Source organism: Thermobia domestica, chromosome 13, assembly GCF_964235325.1.
Source record: "Thermobia domestica chromosome 13, izTheDome1.hap1.1, whole genome shotgun sequence".
Lineage (NCBI taxonomy): Eukaryota > Metazoa > Arthropoda > Insecta > Zygentoma > Lepismatidae > Thermobia > Thermobia domestica.
Genome location: NC_137466.1, coordinates 122806555 through 122825480, shown reverse-complemented (window position 1 = coordinate 122825480; position 18926 = coordinate 122806555). Strand labels below are relative to the sequence as shown.

General features: G+C 36.3%; 1 protein-coding gene across 2 annotated transcripts in view; it reads left to right on the top strand.

The window, feature by feature from the left end:
- The window catches only part of Sse (extra spindle pole bodies like 1, separase), a 74831-nt gene extending 57954 nt beyond the window's left edge, over nucleotides 1–16877 (top strand). For both annotated transcript variants that reach the window (XM_081736393.1, XM_081736392.1), the window contains exons 8-9: nucleotides 12379–12546; nucleotides 16411–16877. In XM_081736393.1, coding sequence (XP_081592519.1) covers nucleotides 12379–12546; nucleotides 16411–16630 — 388 coding nt within the window. In that variant the 3' untranslated portion in view covers nucleotides 16631–16877. The remainder of the gene's footprint in view (nucleotides 1–12378; nucleotides 12547–16410) is intronic.
- Nucleotides 16878–18926: the final 2049 nt, after the last annotated feature.

Genomic DNA, 18926 nt, shown 5'->3' with positions numbered 1-18926 from the left:
TAAAGAACCTCAGATTTGTACAAGTTAGAAAGTATATCGGATTTTGCTAATGTACACGTGTGGTCACAAAAACCGAGATTGTCTGGGAAAATGACACTAGAGCCTCAACAATTCCCTTAGGTCTGACTCATTTTTCCGGCATTTTTTACAGATAGAGTTGGAAATTGTGCGATAATTACTTTCATATGCATATCGTAATTTCGCAGCCTATACAATGTACGATAGAAACGGAGCTACGGTACAGGAAATTATTGTAATTTTGAAGTTGCAAATTTAATGCTTGATTTACATTTTATAAAATTTAAAATGAGTTAAATAGACATGGAAGTAACATTATAACTACAAACATGGCAATTCAAACTTATCGAAACTGTCATGTGTAAGAGAGAGAGAGAGCGTATACATAAAAATAAGATATTCTTTTTAACTCCTGTATAGTTTAAGTAGCTAGGGTGGTGTAATAATTAGCAGTGGTGTCTGCATATTACATTCAACACGCGAAATTATTTTGTTTCCAGTTGTAAACTAGTATCATAGAAACGATGGTCGTGATTTATTTAGACCACTTGTGAAAATTAGGGAAAGAAGTCAGATTTACTTGAAGTAAATGTGGTTAATTGGATTGAAGTTTAGGTCTCATTCTTCAACGAGATTATATGAGGCGTGGACCTACAGCTTAAGGGTAAAGATATACCGAAGATACTTCGTGATCGAGGTCGAGGTTTAAGTCGTGGTCGCTACCTCGATGTCTAGGTCTAGATGGATGAAGAGCGAACATCGCACCCTCGCTGTAAGTTCCCAGTTTGAGTTGAAACATTACTGTGACGTGTGTGAAATTATTCCGTCTGTGCGTAAAAACCATTGCGAAACCACATTTTGAAATGGAAAGGACCAAACAGTTTATTAAATAGAGATGGACGCGAGACGAAAAATGGGAAATGACAAAGTCTCTTCTCTTATATTTATCTTCGAAAAAATATTTGAGTTTCATCTCTTGCCCATCTCTATCAATAAAAGACTTTTACCTTTTTTTCAATTTTCTGTGAAGAAATGCCCTCTTTCAGCACTCAGGCGAGGAAAAATAAAAGGTATGTCTTGAGGTTTCTTGGTGGAGAGGGTATTAACTTCACCAAATGTTTCGTCACTGCCTATTGTGATATTGTTCGTGCCTCTTATCCCATATTGCTGGAACATTCTTCATTAGTTCTACTAATATATCTTTTATAATCAGTGCAGCAACACCTCTTGAGTATATATACACACAATCCAGTGCAGATTAAATTCTGAACAAATGAAGATTTTATTCCGTGCAGAGCTTCAGGGAGAACTAATGAGAACACAAGCCACAGCAGTGTATCACTGAACATCGATATAAAAACAAACTCGGTTGTTTATCATCGCGACCAATAATTCACCATCGCGGTTGACCTCTAGGTCGCTATGTAGCGTACATCTCCGGCATGCGCTTACCCACTTGAATCCATGTGTTCGTGCCATTATCGAGGTAGCGACCGCGACGTAAACCTTGACCTCGATCGCGAGTATCTTCGGTATGTTTTTACCCTAACATGGGATCGAACTACATGAGCTTTTACTATAAATCGAACCCGCATTCCCCGCGCCAAAGTAGTTTCGGTGGGTTTGTGGATATATGAGAGAGTTCACTGAAAGTGAGAATAAAACCGAAGTTTGTGACCAACCTTTGATATTTTTTCTTGAACGTTTAATGAAATCGGTGGTCCAATGTATCGCCATTGATTATATAAAAATGCTGTTCAAGGACTCAGTTTAGCAAAGATGGCGTTGCAGATTTTTATACTAGAATTGTTGCTTTAACTTGCGGTAGTAGTATGATTAACAAGAAAATTTGGAAAAAACTTAGCATTTTGGGACATAGGACAACGTTATAAAAGACTGTAATAAATCGTTATAATTCAAGTAGAAAAATCTTTGTTACAAATAACATTTGGCACGAAATTAAGCGCGTGAAAAATCATTTTTTTATTTACAGTGGGGAAAAAAGCGCAGAATTTGTCTACTGCTAGAGACTAAGGTTGAAAACTATACGTAAGGGAAGAAGATTGCACCATCATTAACTCAGGTGCACGTTATACCCAAAATATTTTTAAAAAATTAGTATTAAGCTAAGCTGCTTAGCAATTCAGTTGCCACTGGTTTAGAGATTTACATTATCTTTCCGCAAACAATTGAAAATGAATATTTTAGTTTACCGTTTTACAATTATGCCCTTTAGGCTAACAAAAACGGATGATTCATGAAAGTAAATGATTGTAAAATTAATTTTTTGTACTCTCGCACCGGGAATCGAACCCGAGACCAAAGGCACACGCTTTAGCCATTAGACTCTCCTAAAAAAAAAAAAAAAAAAAAAAAAAAAGTCTCAGCCTTCTGGAGAACGTAAGTTAAAATCACTTCTGTGATATTTACAAAGATCCCTCATTTATTAGTCATCGATATTTAGTACTCCCCAACGTTTGGTAAATATTGTCCTATTATTGACGAGAAATAATTCTGATATTTGAGCAAAAAGCAAATCCATAACTAGGCCTACCACTATACTATAAATTTTCATAGGATGTCTCGGTGTATAAGTCGGATAATCTGGAACCCCTACTTGACTTAAAGTTCTATTGCGAGCTCTTGTAAGTTGATTCGAAAAGGAGAGAACTGAAATGTTTGTTTGCGGAATGAATAGTGTGTTTGATTGAATTAACAGAAAATCACCACTTGAGGGCATTCAAAGAGGAAGTAAGTAACATATTATTTTAAAAGCTTTTATGGCTTTCCTTAACACCAAGAGAACTTATTTGCGTTAAGAGAAATTTTAAGAGTCTTACTTGCCTAAATGATTTCGGGCTTCAGGCTACATGCACGTGTTTACTGCGAAATTTAACTAGGGTCCTGCTTAAAGATGCATCGATCTCATTCACGATACAAGTTGTCACGACTATCCTTCACCAGTCAACTTTTTACACTTACATGTTTCAAAGTATCCCTCCTTGGCTTGATTTAATCAAATATGTTGACTCCTTTGTAGATTTAAAAAAAAAAAAAAATGCCAGTTATGTATTTTGGGGAGATTTCATCAAGATAATACAAAAACTTTTATTGCTTTGAAATTTGAGATGCTTTAAGAAATACTTGTTAAGATATTTACTGATATTAATATTTCGTTATATGAAGTGACGGTTTATTTTTCGAGCTCAGCAAATTACCAGGGAAATGAAGTCAATATTGTCCACAAAGTCGGGTAGAAAAATAATGCTAATTCAAGCGCACACATATTCTTCCACATAGCTTCGTTCAGCCTTAACTACGCTAGAACCACCATGCAGTGGAATTAGGAATTTAAGTTTTAGCACTTAAAGCGTTATGCTACAAATAAGCTCCGATGACTATCCATCTGTGTTGTATGTATTGTTAACAATTTCACTGCCAACTCGAGTGTCACACGACACGGTAAATTACCTTGTTAGAATATAAATTCAATAACTTAGAGCAGAAAGTAAACTGGAATTTGAAGCGCCCATGTACGTTTTATTATACATTCTGCCACGGATTCAACGAGATTTCTTTCTAAAGCTGAGGTCCTAAAACAATCATTCTTTCAGCAGAGCATATATATATATATATATAAAATCTTATATATATATATATTTGGTCTAGGAATTAATTCGTGCGGGTGGACAAGAGATGGCGCAACGAACGGAGCGTCCCACAGTTCCGTGTATCCACACATGTGTTGCAAACACCTGTCATCGCGTATCGTTCGTAGTATAGGGCAGTGGATTAAAGCGTCAACAACACCAGTTTGTAGTTAAGTGAACATGGCGCAATTTGTGCCTGATAAAGTGTTTTTGCGGGGTGTCCTGCTGCATTACTTTAACATGCAGAAAAGTGCGACTGAAAGTCATCGTATTTTGGTGGAAGTGTATGGTGACCATGCTCTAGCTGAGCGAACGTGTCAGAAGTGGTTTGCACGGTTTAGAAGTGGTGATTTCGGCTTGGCAGACCAAGAGCGAGCTGGACAGCCAAAAAAATTTCAAGACGAAGAATTGACAGCATTGCTCGAGCAGGATTCGTGTCAAACGCAGGAACAACTTGCAGCAGCATTAGGCGTTGATCAAACAACAGTCTCCAAACGCTTGAAAGCCATGGGAATGATTCAAAAGATGTCACATTGGGTTCCACATGAATTGAAAGACAGAGACGTTGAAAGACGAAAAACCATTTGCGAATTGCTGCTTCAACGACAGAGCAGAAAGGGGTTTCTGCATCGAATTATTACGGGTGATGAGAAGTGGATCCATTACGAGAACCCTAAACGAAAAAAGGCCTGGGTGAAACCAGGTGAACCAGGTGAATGGAGAACGTTATCGACGACAATTAATGCGTTTGAAGCAAGCTCTGGCCAGAACACGACTAGAATGGGAGAACAGACATGATAAACTTATTGTTCAACATGATAACGCTCGCCCACATGTCGCAAAACCGGTCAAAACCTATTTAGAAAATGTCGGATGGGAAGTTTTACCCCACCCGCCGTATTCACCAGACGTTGCTCCTTCGGACTACTACTTGTTCGATTGCATGAACAACGATTTGATTGGACAGCGGTTTACTTCTTCAGAAGATATCGAAACATGGGTCTCTGACTGGATCGCTTCCAAGGATGAGGACTTCTTTCGCCACGGAATCCGTACATTGCCTGACAGATGGGCGAAAGTGGTGGCTAGCGATGGACAATATTTGTCTTAAGGTATTTATGTATTTTGTGTTTGTACTACAGCTTCAATGTGTGCGTACGAATTAATTCCTAGACCAAATATATATATATATATATCTTATATTATTGTAAGTAATGTCGTAATTTTCAAGATATCAAACTGCAAGTGAATCTAATTTGTATTGGAAATAAATATGTAAACACTGATGTGAAAAAATCTTTAAAAATATGAATCTGTTATTTTTGATATGTTTGCTATTCCGATTTTCAAGTTTAGAAACCAAGACTAATTTGAATTGCTATTTAAAGAAAGCAGCGTACGCAGAATTTCATCAAAGGATTTCAAGTTCTCAACTTCATATCGTTTCAGTATTTTTATATACATATCTTAATAAAGAAAACGTTTATTTTTTCATAACTTATTCAAGGGAGAGGTTAATACCCAGAAACTCTCCTTTGCGTACCCACTGTTTAAAGAAACCATTTTTTGTCATTTTTTTTTTTTTTCAGTTCAGGCATAATACTGAGTTTTCATATTAAAATAACACTTATGTATATATGCTAAAATAATAATAACCAGGCCACTAAAAGCAAGAGTTAAATACAATTGTTCTAAATGCACACGTCTTAAAATTTCGGTAGCTTAAATTTACGTGACTCAAAATACTTGAAATTGATTGTTGTTTATAAAAGTATAGAAAAAGTTTATGCTACTTCCTCTGCTACAGACATACGTTCGGGGATGAAGTAACAAAAGATAAAGTGTGAGGCATATGGGCGCCGATCCTGGGGCCTACGAGGCCTGGAGCCCCCTCCCCCCTTCCGAAGTTTGCTTGGGCTTCTGAATTGGTAATAAAATCATCATCAATGTCTTGTTAGACAATATGTAAAAACGAAACATATCCCTGAACGGATCCACCCAAAGTTATACAGAAATGGATGCCACTGGTGAGAGAATCTTTATTCGCACGTACTTACTTTAGTTTAGAGAGCACAATCTATACAGTATAAGCTTTTAGGGATTAGGCATAACAGATCGATCCTACCAACCTCAATCTTGGTTACGCACAATATCTTTGCGTTTATGATCTAAAGCACAAGAAAATTTTTATAGTCATTTAAAATTTTTCTCTATCTTTAAAAAAATAATGAAATACGAATTTTTCCCACTTTTTCCTTAACAGCGTATGGGCCATTAAAACAATGTAAAATACTTCGCACATTCGATTCTCGTTCCTTTTCTTTTGTGAGATAGACCTCTGTACACTTACGTCCATATTTTTTTTCATGTTTAACTTAACAGCTATCTCTATTCGCGTAGTTCTTAAGTGTGATACATCTATATCATATTTTCTTTATATTGCACATCTCAATACAATGTACTTTCTTACTATTAGTGTCAAATATACAGTGTACGATATTTCTACACAAGACATGGTAACTATTATGCTTCGTTCGATCCTTGCGATTAGTGTTGTAAAAAAAAAAAAACGTTTTTTTTCTGTGAAGTTTTTTTTTTTTAATAAAAAACCGTTCTTTTTCATGTTTTACAGGGTGTCCGAGAAGTCCTTCCCTGATTACAGAAATTGATAACTCAGGCTAGAAATAAGATAGAAATATGAAACTGGTGTTGAATTGTTTACAAACTATAAAAGTTTTTGTCTGTGTTAGGTTTGTTCTGTTTTACCAAGTCTCAATTTTGTTTGTTTTAGGTTTGTAGTACGTAAGTAAGATGCCCAAGAAGCCATGCCAACCAACCAGGAGAAGGCACAATGTGTCCTGTGGTACCATGAGACACGATCACCAACCACGGTGCAGAGACAATTCCAGACAACATTTGGGAGGACTCCACCTGATGTCAAGAGCATTAAAGCCTGGTATGAGAAGTTCAAGAACACAGGGTCAGTTGCTGACCTTCCGAGGTCTGGTCGACCAAGAACCTCAGCAGACACGGTGGAGGCTGTGCGGCAGTCTTTTCTGAGAAGTCCTAAGAAATCGGTGCGCAAGGCCTCACGTGAATTACAGATGCCAAAAAGCTCTATCCATGACATTTTACACAAACGTTTATTGTTTCGTGCCTACAAAGTGCAACTCGTTCAGGCCTTGTTGCCCGACGACGGTACACGTCGATATGACTTTGCGGTCGAAATGCTATCACGTATTGCGGACGATAATGGTTATCTCAGACGAATTGCCTTTTCCGACGAAGCGACATTCTTTGTCAGTGGAGTAGTGAATCGCCATAATGTACGCATGTGGGGTTCAGAACCCCCCAGGGAGGTCAGGGAGTTCACCAGAGGCAGTCCAAAGGTGAATGTTTGGTGCGCGTTATTGCACGATCGAATTATCGGGCCATTATTCTTCGCTGAGGATACCGTCACATCTGCAGTGTACCTGGATATGTTGCAGCTGTATGCTGTTCCTCAGCTGCTTCAGTATCGCCCCGATGTCGTTTTTCAGCAAGACGGTGCACCACCTCATTGGGGTTTGGACGTCCGTGCCTATCTCGATAGGACATTTCCTGGGCGATAGATTGGTCGTGATGGACCAACAGCTTGGCCTCCACGCTCTCCTGACATAACCCCATTAGACTTCTTTTTATGGGGTTATGTCAAGGATGAGGTCTACCGAACACGTGTACCAGATCTTGAAACCCTGCAGCAACGAATAACCACAGTCGTTGCATCGATCCCTTCAGTGATGTTGGCTAATGTGTGGATGGAAATTGAATATCGCCTAGATGTGCTACGTGGTACCAAGGGTGCTCATGTGGAAGTGTACTGATGTGACCAAAACTTTTATAGTTTGTAAACAATTCAACACCAGTTTCATATTTCTATCTTATTTCTAGCCTGAGATATCAATTTCTGTAATCAGTGAAGGACTTCTCGGACACCCTGTATTTCAAATATCTGTTGTTTTTTTTTCCGGCAGCTATTTTTATTTATTGATTTATGTTGCAGAGAAGTGAAATTATCAACAGAACTTGACTCGAAGCCCTCGTGACTTACAAATCGTTTGTTTCTGTGTACCTATACGAGCAAAATTATGTGATTATCCCTTTCTGACCGAGGTCATTTTTGGCATTTACCTACATTTTCAGTTAGTGACTTGCTGCTCTTAAACCATTTACCTGATTGAGATGGTTATGGCCTTGCTTTTTAGAAAAGGGGTTTGGCTAATTTTTGGTGTAAGTTATATTGCTGTGTTGCCAACGGGAAAGAAATTATTGAGGATAATGCAGGGATGAAAATTTACAAAAAATTCGTTAACTGAATTTCAAAATTTTTTGTATCTAGCACCACTGTTGCCACATGTGTCCAACCCATCTTAAAAAAATCCTTGGTGTGTTCACAAGTTACAGTGAAAACCTGAAGTCGCTGGCTTCCATACAAGGAGATAAAAAAATCTCTGCCATCATACACATGAAATTTTGACACTTTTTACGCCTCAGAAGCAAAAATCAACAGATATGCCGGGCCTACAGCTTCCCTAATTATCCTATTGAAACTTTTTATGATGCACTCTGCAGACCAAAGAGGAGGGTTTTATATAGTGCAACGTAGCCAGCAAGAGGGAAATAATAGAGGGGAAAAGGAAATTTTTCCGAAATTTTCACCTAAAATCTGGAATTAATTTTTTGGCTGGAAACACTGTTACCAGTCAGACGCAAACTATCTGAAAGCAAACGTTGGTACACCACTGATATATCCTACGAGTATCATAGCGATATCTAACAAAGTAAGCATGAAATTTAAAAATATATATATATATCTTATTCTACCTCAAAAATTCACCATTTTGTTATCATTTACAGAACATGGTTTATTATAAACCTCACCTGTATTTCCCCTAATTACCCTACTGAAACTTTTTATGGTTCGTTGTGTAGGCTAAGGATGAGACTTTTAGACAGTCGTACGTTTGTTTGAATGTAGCCGACAAGATGAAAATAAAGACAAAAAAGGGAATTTTTCCAAAAATTTCCCTTAAAATCGGGAATTAAAATTTTCTGTAGCTGGCAACTCAGCTACCAGATACATACACAAACTATCTTGAAATAAACTTTGATATTCCTCAAATATATTGTACAAGTATCATGACGATGTCTAATAAAGTAAGCATGTCATTAAAAGATATCTCATTCTACCTAAAAAAAATCACAGTTATCTTTCCACTTAGAGAACAAGGTCTACTCTAAGCCTCAACTGTACCTCCCTAATTATCCTATTGAAACTTTCTATAGTGCGTTGTGTAGGGCAAAGACAAGACTTTCAGATAATGGTACGTTTGTCCCGATGTAGCCAACAAGAGGGAAATAATAGACAAAACTGGGAATTTTTCCAAAATTTCCCCCTAAAATCGGCATTTAAAATTTTCTGTAGCTGGTAGCACTGCCACCAGACATATGCAAACAATCTTAAAAGGAACATTGGCACACCACTAATATATCTTACAATTATCAATGCGATATTTAAGAAACAAAGCTTATAATTACAATAAATAGATTACGATAAATAGAAAATTAGGAAAAAACTAGAAAATGAAGGGTTAGAACCTAAATACAAATTTTTTGTGCGTCCCCTAATTACCCCATTGTAACGATCTGTACCCGCTTTTTTTCAGTAAGGACCAATATTCGACTGGCGTTAAGTTGACTTGCGCTCGGACGTTTAGGTAGGGATTTATAAATAAAAATATCGAAAAGTCACGATTTTAAGCATGAACAACGAAGGGGGGGGAAAGTGCACTCGCACTCAGAAAGGCTTAAATACTACAAATACAATCTCATTGTGTCTGTTTTTCTTTAAATATTAATCTATTATGTTAATGAAAGACAAAGCAAACACGCCTAAAAAATGGTAACCCATTTTATAGAATTCAATATCGAGCTTCAATCTCAATATATCAGTTTGCAATTATAGTGCAACTAGCTCTTTTGTCTTTATTTCTTGATTTTCCTTCTACATCTTTTATCTTTTTCTTAAAAAGTTGTTTCCACCTTCAATGATAAGGAAATTGTTTGTGACAAATACAAGAGTAGATTTCATATCAGAACTCTGATAACTAAATGGAACAGGTGTTCGAGAATTGATTTCTTGTATTTAACAACAATCAATCAATTTATAGTGGGATTTATTTGACCATTTGCTTTACCACTGTTCATGTGACCTTAGACTAATGATCTAAACATGATTTAAAAATGTAGTATTCAAGTAGAAGGTCAGTTTAGTAAATTTAACTACCATAATCATGAAGCCTGTTTTCAACAAGATATATTTATTTTAAATAATACACTTATGACAGATATTGCCGCCCCGTGCAAATGCACGTGTTGCACATATGGTACAGCCGGCCCTGCATATCATATATATATATATATATATATATATCTAGTCAACACATTATTTATATGTAATATTTAGAAAAATATTAGTAGGCAAATTGGTATTAGTTTTTACCTTTAGACAAGTTATTTGCATTTTATACTGTACGTAATATTATTTTCGTCCTTATTAAAGGCTTGCTTTCACGAAAAAACAAATTTTCATTTCTACTTTTATTTCTTAGTTGATATTGATGAAACAGTGCTGAAACCCGAATTGTTAGTAGGTATGCTACTCATATATATTGCAAAATATTTGTATATATCAGTATTTAGCGTTTAATTTATGTTGCATTGTACGGTAATTACACCTACATAAAAATACGTCATACTTAAATAGACGTTAGATACATTACAAATGACTTATTTAAAAAAAAAAAACTAAATATAGAAAAAAACGAGAGGCAATGTTTTTTTTTTAAAAAAAAAAGTACGTTTCTGAAAAAATACGAACGTTTTTTTTCTGTTTACAACACTACTTGTGATGTTAATAATTTCCAGATTGCAACTGCTTACACATACAGTGTGTGTAAAAGGAGTAGATCGACTAAATAAAGCGTTGTAAGTTTGCACTGAACAAATATATAATTGTCGTGTAGAGAACAGTCATGAGTAGGGCCAGGTTTCTGAGACCTAAAAACTGAAAGTAACAAAACCTTTGAGGTCAATGGGACTGTAGGAGTGAGGGAAAATGCTCCCCATATAGTGTGTTAATGAACTATTCCTCACATTATTTATTTAAAAAAAAATTAAAAAATAACTGACAAAAAGTGCATAGTTTCAAAGTTAAGATTGTCCAAATTCGTCGAAAAGCTAAATTTCAACACGTGCTATTTCGAATTCGAGAAACTGTAGAGTGGTGGTCCATATCAGTGTAAAGGATGTGATACATACGCAATCCAAAAATGCATATTTCATCAATATACAATTGATGGCAAGGGTTTTTCTACAGGATATAATTCCCAGATATGCTCTAAACAGAGTTCTCAGATATAGTCTAAAATGGACATAAAAGGCTTAGGCGGAAAGTTCGAAGTGTTTGGGTATGCAAGTACCACAGTTACTTGTGTTTGGAAGATGTTTTATTTCACGCTTATATATGAGAAAAACGTGAAATAAATAGTGACAACATACATCTATGTTCAATATTTTGGACTTAGACTATGGAACGCATTCTCGGTTTTTGTGGCTAGAAGTGTACCTAGGGAAAAGCCTTCTTATGACGAAACCAGGAATCAGGCTTCTTCAAAAACTACTATCAACTATTTGAAGGGGTAATAATGGAAATTGACTCAAGATAAAATCTCAGGAACTTAGAAACGCAAGTAGAGATTAATCTAAACTCAAGTGAATTTGGTAATTATAGTAACATTGATATCCAGAAGATATTAATATTAGACTATATCCAGGTGGTTTTTCCGAATTATCCAATGAACTATCAATAGGTTCCATACTGCTGTACGATACTTGAAAGAAGCTGAAGAACCACTGCTATTTAACACAAGTGATAAATTCAGTGAAACCATGTGCTGAAGGATGGTCGGACAACAGAAAAACGTTAGTTATTTCAGGATTTTTCTGAAAGGTTTTGTTAAGAAAATATGTTCAGAGAAGATATGATAAGGTCCAGTAACAGTAGTCAAGGCAAAAAATGAAGTGTCATTGACGAGCTGTCTAGCTCGGAGCTGGACAATTCAATCGATGATGTATATATTGTCGAATATGACAATCTGATGAAAACTAACAAGGGAGAACATATCCAGTAGAGAATAAAACCAGTACAAGAGCAATAGGCAGTAACGGAGAATGACCGACTTGGTTGACGAAGTTCAGGAAAAATGATGAAAGCTGATAGAGAAAAACATGCACGAGAAAATAAAAGAATCAGTACAAAACCAAGGAAGATTTCGATCTGGTGGTTATGTTAAAGAACAGTACAAGGGGACTTGTGGTCTAGTGGAGACGCTTACTATTTTAAGTTTCTTAGGAATAATAAATTTAGTGGAAAACAATTGAAAAAAATCGCTTAGTTACGAATATGTTGTCTGTTTCAGCAAAAGATTTTTCGTTATAAATCCAGCATCGTGAGGCGTTTGAATTAAGAAACTTCTGACCGCAAGGAACTTCGTAAAGGACTTCAGAGAAGGATTGACTTCAGCCTATAGAATATTTTAGCTTAGTTTTACGTTATGTATACAACTCATATGATACATAGTTTAAAAAATAATAATCTCTCTTTACCCAGGTATTGTGGTCATGGTTCAGGATGTCAGTATGTGGCTGGTGATACAGTTCAGAGATTGATGTGCAAAGCAGTTGCTCTTCTGATGGGTTGTGCTAGTGGTTGTTTAAAACAAAGGGGCCCAAAGGCAGATCCACATGGTGCTATAAACTCTTATCACATAGCTTGCAGGTGAGTTTAGTTTAATCTGTTTGTTTGGAGTTTTATAGTTTAACATCTGTTTTCAGTATTTAGACTATGTGAGCCAACTGTGTGTATGTTAGAAAGAGCAGACCCTTATCCGTATAGCACACAATATCGTACTCACATTCAGAGCCTACCTGTCTGTGAGCTGTGAGTCAGGAGCTTTTACTTCCTGACTTAAATGCTCGAGAGTGTTAGTTTTCTAGGGGCTTTGCATTAGTCAATATTTATGGAAGTATGAAACCTATCTTAATAATTCTCACATTTTCTTCTACTGTATATCAGTACAGCAATATTTCTTTTCTCAGCAACCACATAATTTCCTTTAAACCTAGCATCATTTGCAATATTTTTGAGTATAGATTTTTGAATAACCATTGAATTTGAAGATCATTACGTACTCTTTCATAAAATGATTTTACGCGTTTGAAAGTGCTTCTTACATTTGATGCAATAGGTTCGTCACAACGAACACCCTCGTGGCATAACCAGTCAATAGAGATGCTTAGCGTTTTCACCTGTGGTAAGATTCCCGGCGGGAATGCTTCTGGTTTGGGATCCACATTAAACTGAAGATTTATGATGCATATACTCGTAGCTTCGATGCTTGAAAGGAACTTCAAATTCCAAAGAAAATTTTGTCAGAAAGTGCCAATTTTGTAAAGTAATACTCTTTACTGTGTATCCCCATTAAACTCTCAATCGGCCTAATAATTTACAATCTAGAGAAGTTGATTCATTTATATTGAGCCGAAGTCAATGTGCAACTGCACCGTACATGCAACCCATCGCCATGAGTCACCTAGTAGAGCAATGTGGTCGAGCGTAGTCTGATGCCGCCGAAACTGAAATCATTCTGGGAGGGGTTCATTGTGGCTCTTTCCGACGCTAAACTCATGACGTCGCGCATCGTAAAAACATGTCTAGTGTGTAATTTTTGTGTAGGGTGTGCCACTGTGAATCGTATTATACGGAATAGGACTCTGAGCCCACCACACCGATGCAAGCAGCTAGAAACCGCTACTGCGTATGGTTCGGCATAGTGCGACTTCCGAAAATCCCAACACACAGTGTGCGATGGCCAGCAAATGCTGCATATCGCAGGCGACAATTAACTGCGCCATTCATAGGGATTTACACCTCACGGTGGTTCGCAAGATCAATGTACATGCTCCGAAACTGTCTTGTGGCTGAGCTAAAAAGAAATTGGAGGAGACTATATGAAGGTTATCTCGAAGGTGATTGTAGAAGTTCGTTGTTATTCTTGATGAGGTATGAATTTACCTCACAGACTGTGGTGGAGATCATGCCATTACATACAGACCAGTAATCAAGGGCCGGTGCACGTTCCTCCGCCAGTGCACAGTTTCCCAAAAGAGTTCATGATTGTGGTTGGTTTCTCGAACATGTGCAAACTGTGTCTCCGAAAGGTGGAGCGAAACGTCAAAATCAATACTGCATATTACCAGACTCATGTTCTGACTGAAATGTAACAGTATGAAACCTTAGCATTGTACGGACAAAATGTGAACCAGGTTGAATGCACCGAGACAAGGCATCCAACCACACGCTGAAAACGGAACAGGACACTGGGATTTCGGCAGTTCCCTTCTCTGACATCCCTATCAAGAGTTTAGATGCCAGCCCAATGAGCTATTGTGCTTTCGAACTCCTCAAGCGGCGCCTGTCTTATCGTCGAGTCCGCACCGTCTCCGGCTTGTGGAAGGCCTGTAAAGAACAGTGGGATACAATACCCATGGTCTAGCTGCAACACAGTCTCCTGCAATGGAAACTCCGATGCCGGGAAATGGTCAGTAGAGGTGACCTGTAGATCGAACACAATTGGTAGTGGATAAGTGGTACATTTAAATGTGGGTCATATAAATAAATGGGACTGGTCTAGTGGCTAGCGCCTGCGCCTTTGATGCACGAGATCCCAAGTTCATTTCCCTGTGGAAGAGCCTTGAAACATTTGAGCACATTATGGTGGTTCCGATTCCACCATGAAATTCAATCCAACCAGCCATTGGCATGTGGTTAGTTAATTCTAGTCAGCGAAGTTACTTAATGATTAAACTAAACAGAATAGTAATTTATCGTGATAAATTCTGGTATTATGTAGATACGTTGAATATTTTTTCATTGAATTACCGTATTCTACACCCTCTGTCTTTCTGCTTGCTACGGCCCTGACTTTACGTTCCTGATTAAGTGTAAAATCAAAAATTGTCTATTTTATTAACATGAGAAAATGTCAGTTAATAACAACTGCTTTAATATACTTTATCTGATCATTTGATTACCACATAATAAACATGTATAACCAAGAATACGTAAATAAAACTAACAAATAATAATAATAATAATAAAACAGCAGATCTCAAAATCTCTGTTCATCAAAATCCTCAACTTTTTTTGGTCGTGCTTGCTTCTTTCTTACATTGTTATAGTTATTTTCGGTAGCTTCTGTCGCCTTTACATGAATTCAGTGCCTCTTGTATTTTGCTATGAATACGCTTTTGTGCAGATACTTGTATTTTTTAAATACACATTTCCCATCAGTAAATGTGTCTAAAAAGTCTATTTCGATAGTTGTAATTCTATGTAACAATGGTAGCCTAAATTCCATTAGCTTCCAGATTTTTTTTTTTTTTTTTTTTCGTTTGTTTGTTAAGAAACCTTCCGTAAGCACAGTCAGTTTTCAGCTGGTGACAACTTTAAAATATACAATTTTTTTTCGACTTACTATTCAATAATGTGAGTTGTATACGAAGTTAATCTAGCAGAAGAGAATCTCTCTTTTAAGCAATTCCATATCAAATCATTCAAGTAAAACTTAACTTTCTATTTTCCAGATTTTCATGAAACTTCGTATATAGCAAATATAGGGTTCTTGTACCCGCAATAAGGACAAAGCCTGGTACATTATTACAGTATTAACTTAATAATAAAAACTTTTTATGCCTGTATGTTTATATTGTGAAAATTGCAAGAACTCTCCTGTTCCCTTCATCGGTAACGACGTACTGATAAATAAATAAATAAATATTTAAAAAACGCCAAAAACTTTCACACGTAATTGTTCCAATAAAGTGCAAATAAATTGTGACTTCTTGATTAGAAAACAAAAAATAATTAGTGTTTATGAAACACTCATAACTTTGTCAAAACTGGAACAGCGAACGAAATTAGCATTCACTGGGCAATAGGCACTCAGAATACAAACGCAGTTACGTGTTGTACTCCACGTCCAGTTGCTCCTAAGAGAATGCTTTTCAGCATTTGCTTTCTCGGAAAAACCAAGTGCGTTACGCTTCAAGGTGATGTAAATTCTTTAGTAAAACCATTAATAATATTATGTCAATTCTTATTTAGATTCTCTTCATTCAAACTCAGTTTAGGCGTTTTGTGTTCGAATATAATAAGAACCATACACGTTCCTTTTTATTGAAGTTGTTTGGAGAATACATATGTATTTCTACAAATGGGAAAACCTAAAGCTTCTCTGCTCTAAAATATCTTTCTTTAAATGATTAACTACCCTACACTACTATTCCTTCGCAATTGTCAACAGCGTAATAACAAAGGAAAGTTATACACAACAACACACTGAGCAAAGCTATGTGATAAAATATATATACAAAAATACAAACACGAAACAGTTTCAACACATTAACTGGTAGGAGGAGTGAAAGTCTGATGAAGATTCAACTGTTGTGTGTTTGTATTATATTTTTATCACATAGGCTTGCTCAATTGGTTGTGTTTAGTTCGACAATATAGAAACAAGATTTGATAGAATAGTCAAAGAAAAATTATGTAAATATCATTTTAACGTTGTCTTTCTGTCAGTCCTTGCATGGTAGGAATGCTATGGCCAGTCTCTGATGTGGATTGTGATGCATTTAATGTTGAACTTTTCAACAAATGGCTCTTCAGTGATACACAGAAGAGAACCGATTTGGTACGAGCAGTAGCGGAAACCAGGACATCTGCCAAACATTACGTCACCGTCTCTGCCATAGTTGTTTATGGGTTACCAGTTCACATCGAGGAAGTTGAAGGCACGTAGAAGTATTGTATTCCTTTTGCACGGTGAATTGGTTGGCTCCCAAGAAGGGAGATGATAAACTCATACTAGATGACAACTAATTTGTGTGTGAATGCATATGTATATATAAGTATTTATTGTACAGAAATAATTGAATACACTACTTGTTTGTTAAATAATTATATCAGTAATTTTTAATTATCAGTTCTAATCGAGAATGCTTTGTTTATCTTAGAGAAATAAATATATTGTAATACTCAAAGAAATTTCTTGGCATATTGAATATACGCTGAAGTAATACAATACATTTACAATTAAGCGACATTGAAGTAATGGAATACTAATCGATATGGATTTTATATTTCTTTTTATGTCTTTGCATTGGGCGTAAATTTTAAAAACTCAAGGATTTAACTGTTTATAAAACTCACCAGGAACGATTCTCAACTGTAAAATGAGTTTCCTATGTCCTGAAAGCAGAGTTAGAAAGTTCCTTTGGAGGTGTAACATACTGTATTCCAAAGTCGTAGCTACTAATGGTCATAATAAAGCTATGGCAAAATAAAGATTTCAGGAACGTGAAATCAATCAATGATAAAGTTTGAAAGTTAATTAAAATATCTTTAAGCGTACTTAAGCAATTTGTAAGAAATTTTTGTAAGATTATATATATATATATATATATACAGGCTCTCTATAAACTTTATCAATGTCATAAGTGATGCAATGTTGCTAACTTGAAAACATTTTATACTTTTAATACGTCAAGTTATTGCGTATAATAGATAACTGCATAACGGTGAACAAAAATATATGTCTAGCAAACTCCAAGAGTAATTTGAGGAGACACATTGCTCCATTGCAAAATACCTTAGAAAGGTTTATGATGAAAGTAATTCCGAATAAAGCTATCCTAATCTTCAGGTACAAGAATATGTAGACTGACTAAACAGTGTTGCCAGAGTATAAAACTTTTCTGTAATTTTGTCAAGACTATTCCGAACGGAATAGTTTTTAAAGTAACACAACACATTTCCAGGGTGACAACAAACGTGTACGTCAGGGAATTTCGAAGAAAAGTAATTCTTGATTCTGAACTACTTTTTACCACAAGTGTACAAGACACTTTAGTGAACATTTATTCTTTATTTTTTCTTTGCTACGAAAGACTAAAAATACAAGAACGTTAAAAAGATTTTTTTCTTTCTTTCTTTTTTACAAACTGCACAATTTCTCGTTTGGGAACGAAGCAGATGTTTCGCCGACTTACTTCGCCAGCCAGACTGATAAGGAAACAATAATGCTTTTGATAGTGTGATGTGTATGTGTAAGAAAGCGAGACGTTGGTTAGAAATGTTGATTTCGGATTTGTTACGTGTTACCTCAAGAAAGACTGGATAATTATGTAAACTTGAGTTCCCAGGACTGTATAAGTTAACCTGGCGTAATCGTCCCATATTGAATACTTGTTTACTTTATAGCAACATTTCATAAATTGTCTCGCAATCCCTCAACGATCCGGAAAATTCTCCTTTTGGCAAGCCAGGCCAAACCCAACGGGAAGAACGCTTCTGGTTCTCAAATTAGTGGGTTCTTATACTCGGTAAAAGCAACTCGTTATGATTACTCGTGCTCCTAATTACGTAGTTTTCTATATTGTAATATTTCTTAGATAGAGTAATGTACACGGATTTATGATTTTAGACCCCTTTACCTTTTATTATAAACCACTGTAATACAGATCTTTACAAAACTAAGGCCGGTGACGTAGTTATGTCACTTTCTATAGGTCTTCCTTCTATTCAGAGCAGCAAGACAGAAGCATGGAAAGCGTTTGTGTTGGAGAACTCTCAGAGTCTTTGAAGTTCGTATATGGGTTAACTTTTCAAACCAAGCAGTCGACAAGAGTAGGTAGTCTTGATAGGATATTCTGACCCCAAGTAGTCAGTGAAAAAGGTGAGGTTCTTCGTCCATCCTCGTTTCTGGCGCTGCTGTTAACATATCCATACTTCGGGGTCATATAATGGCTTGTTGATGGTTGAAGTATGTTCTGCCATTGTTCATAGCCAATACATGATCAGGATATTACACCCGCCTGGTGGAGGCAGAAAAATAATCTGAAAGGTTATTTTTTAGTAGCACAGAGATATAAATGACACTTGTACGAATTGATCAGATCCGTATGAAATAGGCACTGTGGATAACAAGCGCTTCTCACTCACTGGAAGAAAAAAAAGTTGAACACTACAACACTGAAAGGGACGTTGTTATGATGAAAATGAGAGAATATCTCATTGGAGTGAATTTGTGCAGTTGG